Source organism: Ranitomeya imitator, chromosome 3 (genome assembly GCF_032444005.1).
Source record: "Ranitomeya imitator isolate aRanImi1 chromosome 3, aRanImi1.pri, whole genome shotgun sequence".
In the NCBI taxonomy this organism is placed as follows: Eukaryota; Metazoa; Chordata; class Amphibia; order Anura; family Dendrobatidae; genus Ranitomeya; species Ranitomeya imitator.
Window position 1 is genome coordinate 714,599,290 of NC_091284.1, and position 26,274 is coordinate 714,625,563.

Here is a 26,274-nt window from a genome sequence, read left to right on the forward strand (position 1 = left end):
TGTCGGCCGGACGTATAACTATTTCTTTGTTATGCTGAAGCAGTTGGATGGCCTTTTTTTCTCTCATGGTTAGGTTATATTTATACTTGTGACATTTTTTGTCCTTTAATTGTCGAATTTCATCTATTACATTCTTTTGGAACGTTTCCATTTGTTCCGAATATTCATTAATGGGATGAAATTTAGATTTATTTCTCAAATCTGTGTGCACATATATATTAGATGAGAGTTCTTCAGAATTTTTTAAAATGGGATTTTTTATACAGTGCTTTTTGATGGCGAGTTTCCTCATGAAAAGCTTAATGCCTATAAAGGCATCAAACTTGTTAAAACGACTGGCTGGAGCATATTTGAGACCTTTTTGTAGTAAAGATGTTTCATCCGGATTGAGAACATGCTTACTTAAATTAAAGATCTTTTGGGAATTCATTTGTAGATCTTTTTCTAATGTTTTCTTCTTTTTTGTGAGTTTCCTGCCTCGACAACCCCTTTTGCATGTTTTTTTGTACCCACTTGAAAAAAAGGATGTCTGATGTTAGTAGTATTCCGAATCTGTGGTACATTTGAATTCCTCATTTTCCCTTTCTTATTATTGGTTTTATTACCTGAAGTTACTCTGTTAGTGGGTGGGCCGTATGTGTCCGAATTCGGCTCACTAGGAGTCTCTACAGTTGGGCTAGTTAAAACCTGAAAGCGATTATGGGTATTTGTCGAGGTAGAAGGGAGGGCCACAGGTGACTGGCACTGGCTGTGTCTATTCTCAATGGGAGTACTCGGTAGATTCACAATCACTTCTTCTATGGGGGACTGTGCCGTTCCAAGTGATGGTGAGGGGGTTGCATGTATGGAGAATATCTCCGAAGTACTGCCATCAATATGATCGATGGTTTCAAAATCGGGTTCAAGTAATAGAGAATCTTTAAATGTGCATTCGGGAACGGCATCTCTACCAAATTTTTTCTTTTTCTTTTCGATTATTTCTTGTTCTTTATTATAGATTCTATTACGGATGCTACCAGATAATTTAATAATGTCAGGATGTTCTTTAAAGGGTCTAATAATGTCAAATAATTTCGAGATCTTCTCCTTACTCACCACTAATTGTTTCCTCCTTTTCTCTATAATGAAATCCACCGCTTGTTTAGAAAAAGAACGGAACATAGCGTTCCATTGTAGTAATGTGTCAGGGTCCCCAATATCTCCTGAAAGACTTTTATGAACTGTGAGACCTTTGGGGATACAGTCATATGAAATATATCTTTCTAATGTTGCCACCTCCCACATGTCTATAATGTTGCCACCTTCCACATGTCTTTAATGTTGCCACTTCCCACATGTCTTTAATGTTGCCACCTCCCACATGTCTCATGTGATTGTTTAAATCTGCTGCAGGTATTTTTTACCCTACACCACCAGCGCCGCTTCATATATTTTTATATATAGATTCTCACTATACCACATCGTAAGCAGGCTGCGGGGTTTCTTCTTTGTGCCGAACTTTCAATATGGGGGATTTATGGACTGATAGGAAAGACCGTATTAACAATATACACAGATTTTTTAATTTATCCCACCAGCCTAACTCCCCAAATACCAACAGGGAGGATATCTCACATATCAAAGAATCATTAAAGACATTAGAGCAATTGTTGATTAAAGAAATGCGAGACATGTGGGAGGTGGCAACATTAGAAAGATATATTTCATATGACTGTATCCCCAAAGGTCTCACAGTTCATAAAAGTCTTTCAGGAGATATTGGGGACCCTGACACATTACTACAATGGAACGCTATGTTCCGTTCTTTTTCTAAACAAGCGGTGGATTTCATTATAGAGAAAAGGAGGAAACAATTAGTGGTGAGTAAGGAGAAGATCTCGAAATTATTTGACATTATTAGACCCTTTAAAGAACATCCTGACATTATTAAATTATCTGGTAGCATCCGTAATAGAATCTATAATAAAGAACAAGAAATAATCGAAAAGAAAAAGAAAAAATTTGGTAGAGATGCCGTTCCCGAATGCACATTTAAAGATTCTCTATTACTTGAACCCGATTTTGAAACCATCGATCATATTGATGGCAGTACTTCGGAGATATTCTCCATACATGCAACCCCCTCACCATCACTTGGAACGGCACAGTCCCCCATAGAAGAAGTGATTGTGAATCTACCGAGTACTCCCATTGAGAATAGACACAGCCAGTGCCAGTCACCTGTGGCCCTCCCTTCTACCTCGACAAATACCCATAATCGCTTTCAGGTTTTAACTAGCCCAACTGTAGAGACTCCTAGTGAGCCGAATTCGGACACATACGGCCCACCCACTAACAGAGTAACTTCAGGTAATAAAACCAATAATAAGAAAGGGAAAATGAGGAATTCAAATGTACCACAGATTCGGAATACTACTAACATCAGACATCCTTTTTTTCAAGTGGGTACAAAAAAACATGCAAAAGGGGTTGTCGAGGCAGGAAACTCACCAAAAAGAAGAAAACATTAGAAAAAGATCTACAAATGAATTCCCAAAAGATCTTTAATTTAAGTAAGCATGTTCTCAATCCGGATGAAACATCTTTACTACAAAAAGGTCTCAAATATGCTCCAGCCAGTCGTTTTAACAAGTTTGATGCCTTTATAGGCATTAAGCTTTTCATGAGGAAACTCGCCATCAAAAAGCACTATATAAAAAATCCCATTTTAAAAAATTCTGAAGAACTCTCATCTAATATATATGTGCACACAGATTTGAGAAATAAATCTAAATTTCATCCCATTAATGAATATTCGGAACAAATGGAAACGTTCCAAAAGAATGTAATAGATGAAATTCGACAATTAAAGGACAAAAAATGTCACAAGTATAAATATAACCTAACCATGAGAGAAAAAAAGGCCATCCAACTGCTTCAGCATAACAAAGAAATAGTTATACGTCCGGCCGACAAGGGGGGGGGTATCGTCATATTGGATCAAGAAGCATACCATACAGAAGCTATGCGTCTCCTTAACGATCCAAGTACTTATAAAAAACTCAGGAAAGATCCCACTGAGGAGTACATTAAAGAGATGAAAGAATTAACTAACAAAGGGTTTGATAGGGGAATACTAAATAAACAGGAATATGAGTTTATTAATAACCCCACCCCGAGACTGGCTGTGTTTTACTATTTACCTAAAGTGCACAAAAACCAGATCAACCCACCAGGTAGACCAATCATATCCGGCATTCAGTGTCTAACTGCAAATTTGTCCAGATATGTGGACTGCCACCTGCAAAAAATTGTACCAGCATTACCATCTTACCTAAAAGATAGTGCCCATATTTTAAAATTATTGCAGAATATACAGTGGCAAGACCATTTTATACTTGGCACGTTGGACATCACTTCTCTATACACTATTATAGATCATAATAAAGGGTGTAATGCTGCTAACCATTTTTTGAATCAGTCTTCTATGATTCCTAGTGAACAAATTGAATTTTTATATGATTCTATGCAATTTATTTTAAGCCATAATTATTTTATATACAATAAGGACTACTACTCCCAGCAGTGGGGTACTGCCATGGGGACCAGGTTCGCACCGAGTTACGCTAACCTCTATGTGGGTAGGTGGGAAGAGAGTACCATCTACCCCGGGGGGCGACTTAGGGCGGGCCTGGTCATCTGGCAGCGTTTTATTGACGATATTGTTTTTATTTGGTCAGATGGACCCAATTCTCTTAATAGTTTTTTAAGTAATTTAAATAAAAATGAATTCTTTTTAAAATTTACCGCGAATATTAGTACCAAGGTCATAAATTTTTTAGATTTACAAATCTTTATTGAAAACGGTGCAATACAAACTCGGACTTTTTACAAACCAACTGACACCAATAGCTTTATCCCCCTGGACAGTTGCCATCTCCATATATGGCTACTTAATATACCTAAAAGCCAATTTATGCGTATACATCGGAATTGCTCAAGAATTGAAGACTTCAGCATTGAGGCTGAAGCATTGACAAACAAATTCGTGCAGAAGGGTTATAAACAGGATATTTTGAATACAGCTAAAAATAATGCCCTTATTAAATCACGCCAGGATTTGATTGACCCTACTGGATCACAGAGGGCAAATAATGAAGCCATCCCCATAATTACGCAATACAACACTAACTCGCATTTGTTACGCAAAATAGTTAATAAACATTGGCATCTCCTAAAGGACGACAAAATTATTGGAGATAAGATATCCACTGGTCCTAGATTTATATACAAGAAGGCGGTTAACCTGGGAAATATGGTTGCCCCTACAATTCAGAACAAATCTCCTCCCGCTAATATCTCCTTTTTCCATAACACACTAAGAGGCTTTTTTCCATGTCGCAGATGCAATACGTGCAAGCAAATCAGCACTCACAACACCATGAGTATTGAAAAAGGGGATTCCAACTATAAGATAAATGACTTCATAACCTGTTCTACTACTGGAGTCATTTATATTACTAAATGTCCCTGCAAGAAAATGTATGTCGGGCGCACTAAAAGACCGTTGAAAATTAGACTAAACGAACATATACGTAACATAAAGAAAAAATTTACTGGTCATCCACTTTCCAAACATTTTATTGAGGTACATGGAGGTATTGTTCAAACAATGGAAGCTTTTGGTATGGAAATTGTACATCCACATTGGAGAGGGGGGAACTATATCAAAGCTATGTCCAGGACCGAAAGCAAATGGATTTTTCTATTAGACACACTGACCCCTAGAGGATTGAACTGTGGAGTGGAACTGTTCGGTTTTCATTAGCATAAGTGGATCGCGGAAGGTATATAAAGGACCTGGAAACAAGGGAAGGACCAGCCCTGAGGAAGAAAACAGTGGTTTTCGAAACGCGTCGGTTTTTTCTGGTCCTTACCGCGATCCGTACTGAATTCCTTAGTCACGTGGGACGGTCACCTGATTCACCACGTCACACAGGTCCTAGACGCGCCGTGCACTTTGATCGCACACACGGCGCTGCTGTCCTGAGACGGTGCATCTCCGTCCCCTCTTGGATTTCGGTACTCGGAGCAGCTGCCACCGGCCGGGGCAGCTCTCCGGAACATTTACCGTCGTAGATTCCAAAGACTCCATCTATACCACACAGCGTCACTGAAGATTTTCGGACAGAACTACGGGCGATTCATCTGGATTCATATAGGTATTTACCTCTAGCTCATTTAGTTCACGTTTCTCAGCAACATTAGTGGCGCACTCTAGTTTTATATATAGAGTAGGTACAAGTGTGTATCTGGTGCTATGACACATCTTATTATTTGAGCACGTACTATGTGGTAGGCATTACACCTAAATACACTGGTCTCTGTGCCTTCCCTCTTAATATTGTCTTTTTTTGGCTCAAAGACGTATCTTGGGTTTTACCAGCGCAATTTTCTTTTGTATATTACATGCAAAAGTTGCCTCACACAAAACTTGCACATACTCAAAAGGCACCAGACATAAAACTCACCACGCGCAAAACTCGCCATGCGCAAAACTTGCTGCACACAACTTGCTACACTAACCTGTCACATGCAACTCGACACACAAAAAGTTGCTACACGCATGTTGCCACACAAAACTCATCTCACAAAAGTCGCTACATGCATGTCGCCACACACAACTCAACACACACAACTTGACAAACGAAACTCGCCCTAAAACACACACAAGTCTGGTATTAGCCTTCAAAAATAAAAATCCGATTAATAAGCAGACAAACTACAAGAGCAACAAATGTACCATATAGGAAATACGGCAGCTGTCAGTCACATGACCTGTCTATTATGTGTATGTGTGAGCTAATATATACTGCCAGAGGGAGGGCTTCCTGTTGGCTGGGGATTTATCAGGCTGCCAATTTATCTTACAAATACTGAGGTAAAAATACTGAGCAAATAACATGTTAACGAGGTCTAATACAGGAGATCACACAGGTATATACTATATACAGGGGAGATGACACACAGATATATACTATATACAGGAGAGATGACACACAGGTATATACTATATAAAGGAGGAGATGACATACAGGTACATACTATATACAGGAGGAGATGACATACAGGTATATACTATATACAGGAGCAGATTACCTACAGGTATATACTATATACAGGAGGAGATGACATACAGGTATATGCTATATATAGAAGATGACATACAGGTATATACTATATACAGGAGGAGATGACACACACATATATACTATATACAGGGGAGATGACACACAGGTATATACTATATACAGGAGGACATGACATACAGGTATATACTATATATAGAAGGAGATGACATACAGGTATATACTATATATAGGAGGAGATGACATACAGGTATATACTATATACAGGGGAGATGACACACAGCAGGTATATACTATATACAGGGGAGATGACATACAGGTATATACTATATACAGGAGATGACATACAGGTGTATACTATATATAAGGGAGATGACAAACATGTATATACTGAGGTGAAAATGAGAGGTGTGAGGTGAAAATGAAAAGGTGTGAGTGCAAAATGAGAGGAGTGAGGGAAAATAGTGTAGTGATCGGAAAATGACAGATGTGAGGTCGAAATGACAAGTGTTAGGCGGGAATGAGAGGAGTGAGGGAGAAAATGAGAGGTGTGAGGGAGAAAATGAGAGATGTGAAGGGGAAAATTAAAGATGTGATTGGGAAAATGAGAGGCGTGATGGGAAAATAAGAGAAGTGACGTGCTATAACTAACCACAGATATTTACTATGCCCAGGCAACGCCGGGCTCATCAGCTAGTATGTAATATAAACAATCAATTTAGCTCAAGTAACCCAAGACCAGAAACACAGAATAGAAAAGAATTTGTGAGCAGGAATACAGCACTACCTGGACCGTCATCATGAGTAACTTCATTCAGGTGAGGATCAATGTCTGTTAAAGATAAAATAAGCAGTAAATCAGTAAGTGTTTTATTACATATACGGTCATGAAAGACTGCTATTATAAAATATACACACAACTATCTCTTTTTTGCAGCATGTCATAGTATTATGCCGAGAACATAAGAGCTGTGATTGTGGCATCCATAGTGGGTGCTCGCTGTAACATACAACTGACTCCCTGCAGCCTTCTAACAATCCCAATGCTGTCGTTAAAGGGGATATCCGAGCCTTAGAAAAAAAGTCATGTAAATGCTAACCGAGGCAACTACCTGCCTGTTGTATCCGTTGCCATTCATTGACCGCTCCTGCCAGAGATTCAGCTACCTGTCGACAGAGCAGCACTTTCTCCTCCTGTTGACAGGGCGGGACTACTGGTGTCATGCTGATGGACAGCTGGTTTCCCCCAATTAGGCAGCAGGAGTCAGCTGTCAATCAGCATGACACCGGTAGCCCTGTTCTGTCAACAGGAAAAGAACCTCTGTTGACAGGTAGCTGAAACTCTGGCAGGAGCGATCAATGACCAGTGCCAGATACGACAGACAGGTAGCTGCCTCTGTTAGCATTTACATGCCGTTTTTTCTATAGTCCCGGGTATCCCCTTTAATAATGGCAGTAATACTAACATGGTATTGCAGATTGGGTAGACTCGCTCTGTAAGCCCATAAATGCCAAATCCTGATGCGATTGCAGTAGACTCCTGATTTGCCAAAATGTCTCTCTGAGAGATAAGAACCCCTTAGAATGTGCCAGGCCCCAGTTATAGAGCCGTCTGTCATGTTACACTGTCTAGGACAGGAGACAAAATGGGGCTCTTTGGGGATGATTCATTAAAGTATTTTTTTCCAAAATTACTGCAATTTTTCAACTTTTGGCATTTTTATTCCAGTTTGAAGCAGCTCCCCAAAATGGGAGGATCTTGGGAGGACAGTGTGTTGCTATACCCACCCTAGAACACTAGAAATTCAAACCTAGTACATTCAAGGAATGTTATGGGTTTATGTCAGGAGGCATATTCAGATGGGATGGGGGTGGGGTATTCCCTTGCAGGATAAATTACATTTCCTTTTTAGCCAACAACAATGTTGTTCAGTATGTACTGGTAATAGGGTGCAATATATTGTTAGATGGGGTTGTAAAAAATGCCGGGATGAAAGCCACAGATCACCTACAGTATAAAAAAAAATGTAGTTTCATTCAAAAAGATTAATGATAAAAAGCTGAAACGAAATGAGGACGAAACAGTAATCTGGCCGTGGATCAGCTCAAAGATTAGGTGACAATTAGTTTATAAAATAGAAAAATGCTTGTAGTTCCTACTTCTGTCCACTAGAGGGAGGGCGACTCCTTGAGTAACTGAATTGGATGTTTCTGCAAAGTCACTTCTTGTACAATCTCATCAATTTTCATTTCACAGCAAAGAAAAAGAACGTGAAGGCAGAAAACAATAACCTGCCATTGTCAACTCTATTTCCCTTTGGGAACTTTTCATCTTATGGGCATCCTCTACTCTTGGATGAAATCATGGGATTGTTAAAGGGAATCTTTCTGCAAGTTTTTGCTATGTGATCTGACAGCAGCATGATGTAGGGGCAGAGAACCTGATTTCAGTAATGTATTATTTTGTTTACTGTGTGCAGCAGTTATGATTGAATCAGTTTTCTCTCCTGCAGATGTAGTAGAGCTCAAAGTGCTAAACTGTGTTTAACTCTGCCCACAGAGCACTGATTGGCAGCTGTATATTGACAGAAAGCTGCTAATCAGTGCTGGGCCATGGCTGGACCAGCAGGCACGAGACACCTAGTCCTGTAGTGATAATCTCCTGCTGATGAAACACCGATTTAGTTAAAGCAGCAAATCATAACCCAGTAAGTGACACATGACTGGAATTAGGGGCTCTGCTCCTACACCATGCTGCTTTATTATATTGAAAAAGCCTGATGACAAATTCCCTTTAAAGGGAACCTGTCACCCCGTTTTTTTATATGAGATAAAGATATGGTTCAATAGGGCCTGATCTCTGCTTTACATCAGCACCTTTCATATCCCCCGATTCCCCACCTTTGCTAAGAAAATACCTTAGTAATCTCTTCATTTTCGTATGTCAATCACCCCGGTCCGATGGGCAGGGCCTAATCTCCATTTCTTCCCACCTCCTGCCTTGCTCTACGCATTAATTTATTTTCTGCGTTGCCGTTGTTTTCTGCGCCTGCGCATTGGCCTCTTGCGCGTGCGCAGTATGTTTTGGGCACAGAGCATTGGGTCAAAAGCCGGCGCATGTGCAATAATGATTTCATACTTTGACCACAGTTGGTCAAAGAATACTGCGCAGGCGCTAGAGGCCAATTCAATGCGCACGTGCAGAAACTGAACGGCATGTGTGCTATTCACAGATCTAGTTACGTCAAACACCCCGAGGAGCGTGGGGAGAGATGGCGATTCGGCTCCGCCCATCAGACCGGGGTGATTGACATACGAAAACGGAGAGATTACTAAACTATTTTCTAAGCAAAGGTGGGGAATCGGGATATGAAAGGTACTGAAGTAAAGGAGAGCTCAGGCCCTACTGAACCATATTTTTATCTCATATCGAAAAAACGGGGCGACAGGTTCCCTTTAAAACTTGGTAATTATGAATTGTATAACACTTATTAACTTAGTTGCATCCAAGTCTGGTAACACACGGATCTCTACTTTCACACATCAGGTTTTTGCCATCAGGCACAATACGGCAAGTTTTGAAAAAAAACTGACCTATTTTTTTCCTGCCGGATCCGTTTTTTTTTCTCATAGAGTTGGATTAGCGCCGCATTGCACCTGATGGCCTCACGTTTCATCCGTTTTTTGCCGGATCCATCTAAAAACAATTTGCGGCGGCAGGAGAAAACGTTCATAGTAACGCTTTTTCTGTCCGGTGAAAAAACACCCAGCGACGGTTCCAGCGATTAACAGATGAAAGTGACATCTGAACTGATGAATCCGGCCTCCGAATCCAGTTTTCCATGCACTCTCCATACAATCATGCAAAATTTCCGTTTTGGGGTCTGTCTCTCTCTCTCCCCCAGTATCAGTGCAGACATGGATATTTCGTGTTTCGTTTTTACTTACAGGAGCAGATGGAGTAGTCGTCGCAGCAGTCTCCGAACCTCTCGCAGTGAACATTACATTGGCAGCTGTATGACTTGTCTAGTTTGTCTCCGCAGCGATTTTTACACGAATGCTCACATCCTTAACATTGATAAACAAAAGGAAATAAATATTAGTTTTGTTCAAGAACATAAATTATGATTTCCAAAAGCCAATAGCTCAGGGATTCCTAAATATGGAAATTGGCCTGATTGCCATGTTGTTCTATAGCTTTTACCATAATGTCCTCAGCCCAATATGGGGCATCTATATTGTGCTTGTCAGTGGTTCTTCATCAGGACACCACCTTCCATGGATTCCTCTGACACATGACATTGTGCAGCACATGGCAGCATATATCACCCCTGGCTTCCATACTACAAACATATACTACATATTATGTGTAATTGTACTACATGACTTCATACAGAATACAATTGTCAGCTACTCTTTTTATAAGTGTTTAAGGTGGATTTGTCACAAGCTTTCACCACACAAACTGTATAGTTTATTAACTATGTCTCTTAAACCTGTTGAGGCCAAAATACTTATTTTGAAAATGTGTGTGGGAATGGCTGTACAATATGCAATGAAAGTTTCCCTGTCTAATATTAAAATGAGCTTTTTATGAGTCCAGATCTAGCTAGATTCATAAAATAAATGTAAGACTGCAGCCATTCTGACCTGGACTTTCAAAGTAAATACATCAGTCTCATCAGATCTAAGATATCTATTTAACATTGTAAAATATAGTCAGATCTTCTATAATTCAACATTTCTCTATCAACCCTACCCCGCTTTCAAAATACATATAATCAGCAAATCAGACTCATATTTACTCTCCAACCTTTCTGAAATTAGGTGAAAAATATAATATTAGAATGTTCTATTTATAGAAGTATTGTTACTTCTCTATAATGATTTTTTTTCCTAGTTACCCTTTAGTGTTCCAATAGCTTTTATTTTATTGTACCAGTATTTTACCAGTTGAATTCCTCTGCCACTCCAGAGCTTCCTCCCTGCTGCCCTAGTGCTCCCTCCCTGCTGCCCTAGTGCTTCCTCCCTGCTGCTGTAGCTCCCTCTCTCTGCTCGTGCTCCGTCCCGGCTGCGGCAGACTCCTTGTCTGCTGCTCCCTCCCTACTGCTCAAGAGCTAACTCCCTGCTGCTGCAGAGCTCCTTGGCTGCTACTCCAGATCTCCCTCACTGCTGCTCCAGAGCTTCCTCCCTGCTGCTGCAGAGCTCCCTACCTGCTGCTCCAGAGTTCCCTCCCTGTTGTCCAGAGCTTCTTCCCTGCTGCTGTAGAGCTCCCTTGCTGCAGCTCCAGAGCTTCCTCCCTACTGTTGCAAAGCTCCTTGTCTGCTGCTCCAGAGCTCCCTCCCTGCTGCTGCAGAGCTCCTTGGCTGCTGCTCCAGATCTCCCTCCTTGCTGCACCAGAGCTCCCTCCCTGTTGTCCAGAGCTTCCTCTCTGCTGCATCACAGCTCCCTCTCTGCTGCTCTAGGCTTCTTCCTTGCTGCTCCAGAGCTCCCTCCCTGTTATCCAGAGCTTTCTCCCTGCTGCTGTAGAGCTCCTTTGCTGCTGCTCCGGAGCTCCCTCCCTGATGCTGCAGAGCTCCTTGGCTGCTGCTCCAGAGCTCCCTCCCTGTTGTCTAGATCTCCCTCCATGCTGCTCCAGAGCTCCCTCCCTTTTGTCCAGAGCTTCCTCTCTGCTGCTGTAGAGCTCCCTCCCTGCTGCTCCAGAGCTTCCTCCTTGCTGCTCCAGACTTTCCTCCCTTCTGCTCCAGTGGTTCCTTCTTGCTTCTTTATCCCAATCTTTGTTGACAGGGATGGAATAGTTATATTCATTCTACAGTACATGGCCGCTACATCCAGTCTCTGAACTTAGTAGTAGATATCTCGGCATTACTGCTGAGCTCAGAAGCTGCAGAAGTCACATGTTGTAGATGGGACTGTAACACTGCATCATTGTAAGCAAAGACCATCAGCAAGCAGAGGTGGCGCTGGAGTGGCAGGGACTTTCAAAAGTAATATTTAATGTTCCCCATTTTTCAGTGAAATTGCACAACCCCTTAATACAAAGGAGCAAAACTTACAAAGGTTTGGCCAGTGAAAAGCAATGATCATATATTTACAAAATAGGTCATAACTGTTAAAATACTGGGCCCCCATCAATTTCCAGAGGGGGTCACATACATCTCAATTAGAATGAATTGGCAGTGCATATGCTCGACCGCTGCTCCATTCATTCTCTATGGGACTGTCGCGGGCTGTGCACGGGTTTATACGGCGGTCCATGAAGAGATGATTCAGATGGGGTTGAATCAACATGGAAGCACATTTCTATGCAATAGACAAGCCCTCTGCAACCAGTAATGTAACCGGGTCCTACAGGGTCTGATGAGATAACAGCAAAGGCAACAATTTGTCACTAGTGTCCTTAAAGATCACACGTTCCCCATGACACAAGCATGCTGAATGCAATATTAACATTCGTCAGGTATCACCCAACTGTTAAGTATAAGAAATATTATGCTAAGAGAATGAAGATTAGACAGCCCTTCCATCAAGTCTTATCCTTCCATATTGGAAATCCAGGCCAGTCTTTCGATCAATGAAAACATGTTGAATATCTGCATATTTCTTTGGGTCTTGTGAAGTATAATTACCCAGATATGGAGTTATTCGACCAGACTGACTTGTTTCTTTCATAGATCTAATCTGAAGGGAGGTGCATAAATTTGCTCCAATTAATTTCAAGTCCTGAAAAGTTACCCAACATTTCAATAGAAAGCAGAAGACAAACTCTTGTTTCGTTTGTATCATCTAGGAAAAACCTATTGCTCTTGTAGGGGTTGTACTCGCTCAGGTGCGGCGGATGACACTCTGGAGGCACGTTTCATAAAAAGTTCACAGGTTTATTGCTCCATAAACCACATAGCAACAGGAATAACAGGTAAACAGTCTTACTTCAGACAGTTGAATCCTCAATGTCCATATTAGAGCTCCGCTCTCTCTCAGACCTGTAGGCACACAGGCTGTGCTATGTCCAGCACGTAGGCTCTCCAGCCTAAATATGGTCTCTGTGTGCTGTTCAGGACGTCTGTCCCCACGTGGAACCGTCCAACACAGGCCACTCTGCAGTGTCCGGCCAGGACACATGGAAGTCTGTCCACTCTTGCAGACTCCCAAACACACTCCATGTGCTACACACACACCTCTTTACATAGGTGTAACCACACCCAGGAACCCATCACATGATTAGACATGTGGTTCTGACATCACCACAGGTCCTGAAACAAACATAGATAGGCCCCTTACCCAGGGGTGAGGTATATGGGTAGCCAGACCCTCCCATCTCTCATAGCTACCCGTAACCCGGACCCAAATATATTAAACAATTCCTTATTGCTTTATGTGTATTAAAGAAAACACTCCGGGTTACATCACAGCGACAAGCCTTCTCTGTGATACATACCTCCCGTCGACTATACAACCTTTAGCCACGCTACATACCTCCCCCCTCTGCCTAAAGCCGTGGGGCTTGGCACTTGTCCTAAACTGACTAGAGACCCCTCTCAGTCGTCTGTCTAAGTCAGGGCCTGTTATTGAACCCTTTTGTCGGCATTCGTCATCCCTTTCCGTCACATCCTTTGATAATGATGACCCCTTGTCATCTCGTCTGCTACAGGATCTCCCGCTTAAGTCTCTGAGCCCTGAGCTAACTGAGGAGTCACTATTTCTAGCTCTTCTACCTGACCACCTTTGGTTCTCTCTCGGTCGTTGATCTCTCCTATTGTCTTTCTTCGGAGAGCAGCTCTTCTCTTTACATCTATATCCTCTGTTAACTTCAGCTTGAGGACTTCCAGGCTTTAGAGCACCTCTTCGCCTCTCTAGCAGCTGTTTATTAAGTTGCAGTCTCTCAAGTCTCAGCTGCTCTACCTCCCTTAGGTATGCCATGCGATATTCCAGGAGCATGCGGATATTCCTAAGACTCTCTGGATCCGACAACCAGGAACGGAACCATCCCATCTTCACCCATGACCTGGACCTCTTCATCAGCGGGTATCCTCAGTCTCTTCAGACCGGATTTATCCACCATCTCCTGCATCACTCTCCCAAGTTTCCCAATTACTTTCGCCACCAGACCTTTAGGTACTTGGACTGTGTCTTCCACTAAGCCCAGCTTTCCTTTCACGCTCCAAACGTCGAACGGCTTCATCATTCTTCAAAATGATCTTCTGCTTTGTACGGAGGCAGTGTAGGTGCATATCCCTCAAGACAGCCACCCGCTTCACTGTGACTTCCCTAGTCGACAGTATGACCAATTGCTGAGTCTCAGGCGCCCAGTGCACACTACAAGCCTCTACTGCCTTTCTAAATGCTTCATGCACACCCTTCCTGGCGCACGCTTCTCGCATGTCTTCGGGTACTTCTATTATGCTCTTGAAAAGCGGGGTCTCATCTTCACGGACATCTGCCACAACCGGGTGACTATCTTGTTCCACCTTAAGCACTAACTCTTCCCCAGTCTTTTCTTCCGCTTGAGCCTTCGCCAAGATAGGCATTGGCAACTCCTCTGCCAGGCAGCGACGTTCCTCCACTCTCTGGAGAAGCTCCTGCTGATGCTTTTCTTGAGCCATTCTGAGCACATCCATATCTTTCAATATAGCCCTATTCATGGCCTGACATGCTGATAGGTGACCTCTGAGTTCAACGACCTCCTTCTCTAGGTCACCCACTTTGTGCTCAATTGCTTGCCTCAGGACCCTTTCTTGTTCAACAGTTTCTTTAAGCAGCTCTATGTTATGGTCCTGCTCTCTTTTGGCCAGCCATAATTATTTGGGCACCGCTCAGTTTTTGGGACTCCACCCACTTTTTAGGGACACCACCCCACTCTGGGGTACACCCTGTGGACTTCCCACAGTACTCTCAGGCCCCAGTTTGCACAGCACACCAATGTGACTCTGGCCCTTTAAGAGTCTGCACACTCTAAACCAGCAATGTCTTTTTTTTTTTTTTTCTTTGCTGCAACTGCACTTCGCAAGGCTCTGCACCGCGGACTTCGTGGACCCGCCGATCGACAGCAAACTTCGTAACCCCGCCGAGTTACCCCCAGACGCCTTCAGTCTTTGTGGCCTCGCCGAGTCACAGCAAGTCGATCACAGAAGAAAAAAAAGAAATACATATACTCACCGGTCCACAGCAAGCACTTGCACACGTGCTTGTAGAAAAAGAACCACAGTCTCTCACTGACCCTGGTCAGATTAGCACAGACTACGGTCTGTTACACACCCGGCTTGAACATAGCCCAAAACAGTTTTTTCACTGACCCCGGTCAGTACAATACACGGTTTTCGGACCGTCACCCATTGGCAACTTCACGGGTTTCTGGACACCCCTCAGCCTCAGAGATGCCCAGATGCACTGTCTCTGTTTCCTTCCACTCTGACCCCGGTCAGTACACACGTTACCTGTTGGTGCCGGCCACACAGGTTCCCGGATCCCTCTTCTCCTCAGAGGTATCCCATAAACAACAATTCTTACTGACCCCGGTCAGAATACCACAGACACCTGTCTGTTACCTGCCGGCCACACAGGTTCCCGGATCCCTCTTCTCCTCAGAGGTATCCATAAACTGCAGTTCTCACTGACCCCGGTCAGTATTACTCACGGTTGTCAAGACCGTCCACTCTTCTGGCTCAGACCAGCCATCGCTGCAACATGTGCTCCTTGGATCTTTGCCCGCATTCGAAACACCAATTGTAGGGGTTGTACTCGCTCAGGTGCGGCGGATGACACTCTGGAGGCACGTTTCATTAAAAGTTCACAGGTTTATTGCTCCATAAACCACATAGCAACAGGAATAACAGGTAAACAGTCTTACTTCAGACAGTTGAATCCTCAATGTCCATATTAGAGCTCCGCTCTCTCTCAGACCTGTAGGCACACAGACTGTGCTATGTCCAGCACGTAGGCTCTCCAGCCTAAATATGGTCTCTGTGTGCTGTTCAGGACGTCTGTCCCCATGTGGAACCGTCCAACACAGGCCACTCTGCAGTGTCTGGCCAGGACACATGGAAGTCTGTCCACTCTTGCAGACTCCCAAACACACTCCATGTGCTACACACACACCTCTTTACATAGGTGTAACCACACCCAGGAACCCATCACATGATTAGACATGTGGTTCTGACATCACCACAGGTCCTGAAACAAACATAGATAGGCACGGTTATGCCCCTTACCCAGGGGTGAGGTATATGGGTAGCCAGACCCTCCTGTTGTGAATTCTGTGGCTGAATTCACTCCTGTGGTCACAAGTGGTATTGCAGCCTCTGGGCTTCCTCCCTCAGGTGTTTTGGTGAGCTCGTTGGCTGCTTTGCTATTTAACTCCACCTGAGTCTGTCTTCCTTGCTCCTTGTCAATGTTCCAGTGTTGGATCTGAGCTACTGCATCTTTCCTGTGGCCTGCTGCTCTGCTAGATAAGTGTTAGGGTACGTTCACATTTGCGGTTTGCGCCGCAGCGTCGCCGCCGCAACAAAACGCATGCGTCGTGCGGCCCTATCTTTAACATTGGGGCCGCATGTGCATGCGTTGTGTTGCGTTTTGTTGCGTTTTACGCCGCATGCGGCGTTAGGGCGCACCTGCCTGGGCGCGTCAAACGCAACATGTTGCATTTTTCGGGCGGCGCCGACCTTTTCAAAAACGCATGCGTCGTGCGGCCCTATCTTTTAACATTGGCGCCGCATGGGCCGCATGTGCATGCGTTTTGCTGCGTTTTTGTTTGCGTTGTGCGTTGCGGCGACGACGCTGCGGCGCACAACGCAAATGTGAACTTAGACTTACTTTGTTTTTGTTTCCGTTTTTTCTGTCCAGCTGTGCTATTCTCTTTTGCTGGAAGCTCTGAGACGCAAAGGGTGCACCGCCGTGCCGTTAGTTCGGCACGGTGGGTCTTTTTGCCCCCCTTTGCGTGGTTCTGCTTTAGGGTTTTTTGTAGACTGCATAGTTCTCTTTGCTATCCTCGCTCTGTCTAGAATATCGGGCCTCACTTTGCTGAATCTATTTCATTCCTACATTTTGTCTTTTCATCTTGCTAACAGTCATTATATGTGGGGGGCTGCCTATTCCTTTGGGGTATTTCTCTGAGGCAAGTCAGGCTTGTATTACTATCTTCAGGCTAGTCAGCTCCTCAGGCAGTGCCGAGTTGCATAGGTAGTGTTAGGCGCAATCCACTGCTGCTTTTAGTTGTGTGAGGATAGGTTTAGGTATTGCAGTCTGCAGAGATTCCACGTCTCAGAGCTTGTTCTATTGTTTTTGGGTTATTGCCATATCACTGTATGTGCGCTGATTACTGCACACTGTGTTGCCTGATAGCACAGCATAACAGTACAAGGAGCCAAACCAATGATTCTCAGTAGAGGGAAAAAAGAAGTCCTGACATCATTTTTTTTTTTTTTTCCTCAGCTCTGTCTTCAGTTTTTTTTTTTTTCCCCCTAGACATTAGAGTGCTTCAGGACACAGCTGTGGACATGGATATTCAGGCTCTGTGCTCCTCAATGGATAATCTCGTTATAAATGTACAAAAGATTCAAGATACAATTGATCAGAAATCTATGCTAGAACCAAGAATTCCTATTCCTGATTTGTTTTTTGGTGACAGAACTAAGTTCCTGAGCTTCAAAAATAATTGTAAGCTATTTCTGGCCTTGAAACCTCATTCTTCTGGTAATCCTATTCAACAGGTTTTGATTATTATTTCTTTTTTGCGCGGCGACCCACAGGACTGGGCGTTTTCTCTTGCGCCAGGAGACCCTGCATTGAGTAATGTTGATGCGTTTTTCCAGGCGCTTGGATTGCTTTACGATGAGCCTAATTCAGTGGATCAGGCTGAGAAAAATTTGCTGGCTTTATGCCAGGGTCAGGATGATGTAGAAGTATATTGTCAGAAATTTAGGAAGTGGTCAGTACTCACTCTGTGGAATGAATCTGCACTGGCGGCTTGGTTCAGAAAGGGTCTCTCTGAAGCTCTTAAGGATGTCATGGTGGGATTTCCTATGCCTGCTGGTTTGAATGAGTCTATGTCCTTGGCCATTCAGATCGGTCGTCGCTTGCGCGAGCGTAAATCTGTGCACCATTTGGCGGTACTGCCTGAGGTTAAACCTGAGCCTATGCAGTGCGACAGGACTATGACTAAAGTTGAACGGCAAGAACACAGACGTCTGAACAGGCTGTGTTTCTACTGTGGTGACTCCACTCATGCTATTTCTAATTGTCCTAAGCGCACTAGGCGGTTCGATAGCTCTGCTGTCATTGGTACTGTACAGTCCAAATTCCTTCTGTCCATTACCTTGATATGCTCTTTGTCATCGTATTCTGTCATGGCGTTTGTGGATTCAGGCGCTGCCCTGAATCTGATGGATTTGGATTATGCTAAACGTTGTGGATTTTTCTTGGAGCCTTTGCGGTTTCCTATTCCGTTGAGAGGAATTGATGCTACACCTTTGGCCAAGAATAAACCTCAGTACTGGGCCCAGCTGACCATGTGCATGGCTCCTGCACATCAGGAAGTTATTCGCTTTCTGGTACTGCATAATCTGCATGATGTGGTCGTGTTGGGGTTGCCATGGCTACAAACCCATAATCCAGTATTAGATTGGAACTCTATGTCGGTAACCAGCTGGGGTTGTCAGGAGTACATGGTGATGTTCCATTTTTGTCTATTTCGTCATCCATTCCTTCTGACATCCCAGAGTTCTTGTCTGACTTTCAGGATGTATTTGAAGAGCCCAAGTCTGATGCCCTACCTCCGCATAGGGATTGTGATTGTGCTATCAATTTGATTCCTGGTAGTAAATTCCCTAAGGGTCGTTTATTTAATTTGTCCGTGCCTGAACACACCGCTATGCGCAGTTATGTGAAAGAATCCCTGGAGAAGGGACATATTCGCCCATCGTCATCACCATTGGGAGCAGGGTTCTTTTTTGTAGCCAAAAAGGATGGTTCGCTAAGACCGTGTATTGATTACCGCCTTCTTAATAAGATCACTGTTAAGTTTCAGTATCCCTTGCCATTGATATCTGACTTGTTTGCTCGGATTAAGGGGGCTAGTTGGTTTACTAAGATTGATCTTCGTGGTGCGTATAATCTGGTGAGAATCAGGCAAGGAGATGAATGGAAAACGGCATTTAATACGCCCGAGGGTCATTTTGAGTATCTGGTGATGCCGTTCGGACTTGCCAATGCTCCATCTGTTTTTCAGTCTTTTATGCATGACATCTTCCGTGAGTATCTGGATAAATTCCTGATTGTTTACTTGGATGACATTTTGATCTTCTCTGATGATTGGGAGTCTCATGTGAAGCAAGTCAGAATGGTTTTCCAGGTACTGCGTGCTAATTCCTTGTTCGTGAAGGGATCAAAGTGTCTCTTCGGTGTGCAGAAAGTTTCATTTTTGGGGTTCATCTTTTCCCCTTCTACTATCGAGATGGATCCGGTTAAGGTCCAGGCCATCCAGGATTGGACTCAGCCGACATCTCTGAAAAGTCTGCAGAAATTCCTGGGCTTTGCTAATTTTTATCGTCGCTTCATCTGTAATTTTTCTAGCATTGCCAGACCATTGACCGATTTGACCAAGAAGGGTGCTGATTTGGTTAATTGGTCTTCTGCTGCCGTGGAAGCTTTTCAGGAGTTGAAGCGTCGTTTTTGCTGTGCCCCTGTGTTGTGTCAACCAGATGTTTCTCTTCCGTTCCAGGTCGAGGTTGATGCTTCTGAGATTGGAGCAGGGGCGGTTTTGTCACAGAGAGGTTCTGGTTGCTCAGTGTTGAAACCATGTGCTTTCTTTTCCAGGAAATTTTCTGCTGCTGAGCGTAATTATGATGTGGGCAACCGAGAGTTGCTGGCCATGAAGTGGGCATTCGAGGAGTGGCGTCATTGGCTTGAGGGAGCTAAGCATCGCGTGGTGGTATTGACTGATCATAAGAATCTTACTTATCTCGAGTCTGCCAAGCGCTTGAATCCTAGACAGGCCCGTTGGTCGTTATTTTTTGCTCGTTTTGATTTTGTGATTTCGTACCTTCCGGGCTCTAAAAATGTGAAGGCGGATGCTCTGTCTAGGAGTTTTGTGCCCGACTCTCCGGGGTTATCTGAGCCGGCGAGTATCCTCAAGGAAGGAGTCATTGTGTCTGCCATCTCTCCTGATTTGCGGAGAGTGTTGCAGAAATTTCAGGCTAATAAACCTGATCGTTGTCCGGCCGAGAAACTGTTCGTCCCTGATAGGTGGACTAGTAAAGTTATCTCTGAACTTCATTGTTCGGTGCTGGCTGGTCATCCAGGAATCTTTGGTACCAGAGAGTTAGTGGCTAGATCCTTCTGGTGGCCATCTCTGTCACGGGATGTGCGTGCTTTTGTGCAGTCCTGTGGGATTTGTGCTAGGGCTAAGCCCTGCTGTTCACGTGCCAGTGGGTTGCTTTTGCCCTTGCCGGTCCCGAAGAGGCCTTGGACACATATTTCGATGGATTTCATTTCTGACCTTCCCGTTTCTCAAAAGATGTCGGTCATTTGGGTGGTCTGTGATCGCTTTTCTAAAATGGTCCATCTGGTGCCCTTGGTTAAATTGCCTTCCTCCTCTGATTTGGTGCCTTTGTTCTTCCAGCATGTGGTTCGTTTGCATGGCATTCCTGAGAATATTGTTTCTGACAGAGGTTCCCAGTTTGTCTCGAGGTTCTGGCGAGCCTTTTGTGGTAGGATGGGCATTGACCTATCTTTTTCCTCGGCCTTCCATCCTCAGACTAATGGCCAGACCGAACGAACCAATCAGACCTTGGAAACATATCTGAGATGTTTTGTTTCTGCTGACCAGGATGATTGGGTGTCATTTTTGCCGTTGGCTGAGTTCGCCCTTAATAATCGGGCCAGCTCGGCTACCTTGGTCTCTCCATTTTTCTGCAATTCTGGGTTCCATCCTCGTTTCTCTTCAGGACAGGTTGAGTCTTCGGACTGTCCTGGTGTGGATTCTGTGGTGGACAGGTTGCAGCAGATCTGGACTCAGGTAGTGGACAATTTGACCTTGTCCCAGGAGAAGGCTCAGCTTTTCGCTAATCGTAGACGCCGTGTGGGTCCCCGACTTCGTGTTGGGGATCTGGTTTGGTTATCTTCTCGTCATATTCCTATGAAGGTTTCCTCTCCTAAATTTAAACCTCGTTTTATTGGTCCGTATAGGATTTCTGAGATTCTCAATCCGGTGTCTTTTCGTCTGACCCTCCCAGACTCCTTTTCCATACATAATGTATTCCATAGGTCGTTGTTGAGAAGATACGTGGCACCTATGGTTCCATCTGTGGAGCCTCCTGCCCCTGTTTTGGTGGAGGGGGAATTGGAGTATATTGTGGAGAAAATTTTGGATTCTCGTGTCTCTAGACGGAAACTCCAGTATCTGGTCAAATGGAAGGGTTATGCTCAGGAGGATAATTCCTGGGTTTTTGCCTCTGATGTCCATGCCCCAGATCTTGTTCGTGCCTTTCATGTGGCTCATCCTGGTCGGCCTGGGGGTTCTGGTGAGGGTTCAGTGACCCCTCCTCAAGGGGGGGGTACTGTTGTGAATTCTGTGGCTGAATTCACTCCTGTGGTCACAAGTGGTATTGCAGCCTCTGGGCTTCCTCCCTCAGGTGTTTTGGTGAGCTCGTTGGCTGCTTTGCTATTTAACTCCACCTGAGTCTGTCTTCCTTGCTCCTTGTCAATGTTCCAGTGTTGGATCTGAGCTACTGCATCTTTCCTGTGGCCTGCTGCTCTGCTAGATAAGTGTTACTTTGTTTTTGTTTCCGTTTTTTCTGTCCAGCTGTGCTATTCTCTTTTGCTGGAAGCTCTGAGACGCAAAGGGTGCACCGCCATGCCGTTAGTTCGGCACGGTGGGTCTTTTTGCCCCCCTTTGCGTGGTTCTGCTTTAGGGTTTTTTGTAGACTGCATAGTTCTCTTTGCTATCCTCGCTCTGTCTAGAATATCGGGCCTCACTTTGCTGAATCTATTTCATTCCTACGTTTTGTCTTTTCATCTTGCTAACAGTCATTATATGTGGGGGGCTGCCTATTCCTTTGGGGTATTTCTCTGAGGCAAGTCAGGCTTGTATTTCTATCTTCAGGCTAGTCAGCTCCTCAGGCAGTGCCGAGTTGCATAGGTAGTGTTAGGCGCAATCCACTGTTGCTTTTAGTTGTGTGAGGATAGGTTTAGGTATTGCAGTCTGCAGAGATTCCACGTCTCAGAGCTTGTTCTATTGTTTTTGGGTTATTGCCATATCACTGTATGTGCGCTGATTACTGCACACTGTGTTGCCTGATAGCACAGCATAACACCCTCCCATCTCTCATAGCTACCCGTAACCCAGACCCAAATATATTAAACAATTCCTTATTGCTTTATGTGTATTAAAGAAAACACTCCGGGTTACATCACAGCGACAAGCCTTCTCTGTGATACATACCTCCCGTCGACTATACAACCTTTAGCCACGCTACACTCTTCACAGCAGTTCAGTCATGTATACAGTGCAAGATGCCTCTATACAATACTGTAGTCGTACAGTGCACAACAGATATAAGGCCGATACCAGTCTAGTGGAGGCCATATGGAGGACACTATGGTGTGAACAGGGGGCAACAGATCATTTACAGATACATGCTGAGAACTTTGGGAATGTAATTAGAAAGTCAATTAGCCTGTCACCTCTAGGGATAAGCTTATGTCCAATTTTTAGGAACTTGGTGAACCCAGGGTCACGGTTTCACATGTGACTGTGGCCTAGGGACGCTGTGAGTGACAGCCCAGTCACCCTATGGGATCCGTGGTGTGCTGGACTGTCGGTTTTGTGAGTGACAGTCCAGTCATCCAATCTGATCCCAGGGCATGCTGGGCTTGTCAGCATGTTGACTGAAAGCCCTGCTGTTTCATCTGGTTTACACTGCGGGTGTATCCTCAGGTGCCTCCCATCCTCAAATGATTTGCAGGGTATTTAGCTGGCTTGCTGTGAGCAGCAGATTGTCAGTTGTAGATTTGCTATAGTTAGATGTGTATGCTTGCTCTGTATCTGACTTCGATCTTGTTGATCACCCTGGATTTTGTAGTGTCTACTCTTGTGGATTATCCCTTCTGCTTTTGACCCTCTCTGACTTTAGGTATCTGACCCTGGACTTGGCCTCTGACTATCCGTTTTTTTGTACTCCCTGGTTTTTACATACTCTTCTGACATTTAACTCCAAACTGTTACCTGACAACATCTTTGTCTCACCCCTCTCACTACGAGCCCTCCTGGTATATGACCTCAGCCTCCTGAGTACCTTGTCTCATGGCTTGCCTGTGAGTAGTGACGCAGCATCACACCCAGCAAATTTTAGCCCCTTAATCCCCAGAGCTTTTTTCGGTTTTGCGTTTTCGGTTTTCACTCCCCTCCTTCCCAGAGCCATAACTTTTTTGTTTTTCCGTCAATATGGCCATGTGAGAGCTTATGTTTTGCCGGGCGAGTTGTAATTTTGAACAACATCATTGGTTTTACCATGTCATGTACTAGAAAATGGGAAAAAAATTCCAAGTTCGGTGAAATTGCAAAAAAATTGCAATCCCACACTTGTTTTTTGCTTGTTTTTTTTTGCTAGGTTCACTAAATGCTTAACCTGACCTGCCATTATGATTCTCCAGGTCATTAAGAGTTCATAGACACCAAACATGTCTAAGTTATTCTTTATGTAAGTGGTGAAAAAAATTCCAAACTTTGCTAAAAAAAAAATGAACTGTTAAGATGTATGGACCTGACACTGAGCTCCCTGAGAATCTGCCTCCAGAGATTGTTATAAATGAAAGGTGGCATTACAAGTGTAGATCAGGAGAGCATTACTTGTCTCACATTTGTAATGTTCCCTGTCATTTATTACAACCTCTTGAGGCAGACTCTCATACAGATCAGTATTCGACCCATAGTCCTGAACAGCTAATTTACATATAAAAAAAAGTGGATTTCTCTGGAATAAGACATCGGATTGCAGATATCAGGGTATCATTTTATTCAGCTTCCTATGACCTACATGCCCATATAGACGGCTTTGGAAGGTTGATCCTACTGACAGATTCCCTTTAAATATCTCTATCTTAGGAAGGAAATATCTTACTTCCTAGGTTTCAAAGTCCTTGCACCCAGGTAATTGGTATCCTACTGGTTCTGTATTTACAGATGGAACAAATACATCAAACATTGTGAAACATTTAAAAAAATTGGCATCAGTAACATAACCACAGTCAAAACTAACCACAAAAACACCTCTTGTGATACATTTCGACGATAATTATTGTGCCTCTCTGTGAATGCCATGAAGTGCGTAGTGCTGACTAATATGCTCCTGTGTCTCTTCTGAGAAATGTTTTCTTGCATTTATGAGCGGTCTTTGTACCCAGTTGCCTGGCACATTACCTATTTCACATGGCTGCACAACATTACGGCTTCTGTATTCTGAAACGCTCTCTTTCGGATTCATTGAGTGTCATTAGGATCTGTTGGGTTTTCTATACTTCACTCACTAGTGGTCGTCTGTCATCTGCCATGTTTCTGTCTTTTTCTATCTATCACTCTACGCTACGAGCAATGAAGATCCCAATAAAGATGTGAAAAAAACCCTGTAACTAGTAAAGACTAGAAGTGAAATGTCACTCATAACAAGCAGTGCCCATTGTGAATTATGACAGAGGAGACCATCAAGGATAATAAATCTCAGTGCACAGGGGGACGCTAACTGCTGCTGCATAACGCACAGGGAGACCCCAGGCCCCATCTGCCAGAACAGCTGGACGGACACGTCTGGGGATCTGTGCTGTGCAGCAATGTAGGGCAGCGCTCAGTCAGCGAGTCCTCTCAGGGCACGGCTCCGGATTTGGCTGCGTGCCCATACATGAAACATTCTGACACTCTACCTGGGATTGGCAGGGGAGCCTGCGCGCTCCACATGTGCGTTTCCCAGTACATTGTTCTCTAAGGGAACACAGTTAGTTAATGAACATGCAGCTATGCTCTTCTGTTGCTTTTTGCCATAATACGGAATAATTATAGACTGATGCATTCAGGCTACAAACAATACTAGATCCAGTATAACAAGGCGTGCCATCCTTTATCACTCAAATAAAAGCAGAGAGACAATTTTTAAGGCACACTGTCACAAACATATTATCTCATGCCTTTAAATCTCAGGTTCCATATTAAGATAGACGGGAAAGGCAACACTTGATAGACACGTTCCCTATGTTACTCTGCAACAGTTCAGAAGGACATAGGTTTGCTCCATGTGCTGTACTTGTGCACAGCGGACAACCCGCGGGCAATGTAAGCGAATGAGCCGGTTCACATAGTAACATAGTTAGTAAGGCCGAAAAAAGACATTTGTCCATCCAGTTTAGCCTATATTCCATCATAATAAATCCCCAGATCTACGTCCTTCTACAGAACCTAATAATTGTATGATACAATATTGTTCTGCTCCAGGAAGACATCCAGGCCTCTCTTGAACCCCTCGACTGAGTTCGCCATCACCACCTCCTCAGGCAAGCAATTCCAGATTCTCACTGCCCTAACAGTAAAGAATCCTCTTCTATGTTGGTGGAAAAACCTTCTCTCCTCCAGACGCAAAGAATGCCCCCTTGTGCCCGTCACCTTCCTTGGTATAAACAGATCCTCAGCGAGATATTTGTATTGTCCCCTTATATACTTATACATGGTTATTAGATCGCCCCTCAGTCGTCTTTTTTCTAGACTAAATAATCCTAATTTCGCTAATCTATCTGGGTATTGTAGTTCTCCCATCCCCTTTATTAATTTTGTTGCCCTCCTTTGTACTCTCTCTAGTTCCATTATATCCTTCCTGAGCACCGGTGCCCAAAACTGGACACAGTACTCCATGTGCGGTCTAACTAGGGATTTGTACAGAGGCAGTATAATGCTCTCATCATGTGTATCCAGACCTCTTTTAATGCACCCCATGATCCTGTTTGCCTTGGCAGCTGCTGCCTGGCACTGGCTGCTCCAGGTAAGTTTATCATTAACTAGGATCCCCAAGTCCTTCTCCCTGTCAGATTTACCCAGTGGTTTCCCATTCAGTGTGTAATTGTGATATTGATTCCTTCTTCCCATGTGTATAACCTTACATTTATCATTGTT

General features: G+C 43.9%; 1 protein-coding gene across 3 annotated transcripts in view; it reads right to left on the bottom strand.

Moving 5' to 3' along the window:
• The window catches only part of ENDOU (endonuclease, poly(U) specific), an 88,071-nt gene that overhangs the window by 51,708 nt on the left and 10,089 nt on the right, over window positions 1-26,274 (bottom strand). For all 3 annotated transcript variants that reach the window (XM_069758695.1, XM_069758693.1, XM_069758692.1), the window contains exons 2-3: window positions 10,077-10,196; window positions 6,916-6,960 (exon numbers count right to left, since the gene is read on the bottom strand). In XM_069758695.1, coding sequence (XP_069614796.1) covers window positions 6,916-6,960; window positions 10,077-10,196 — 165 coding nt within the window. The remainder of the gene's footprint in view (window positions 1-6,915; window positions 6,961-10,076; window positions 10,197-26,274) is intronic.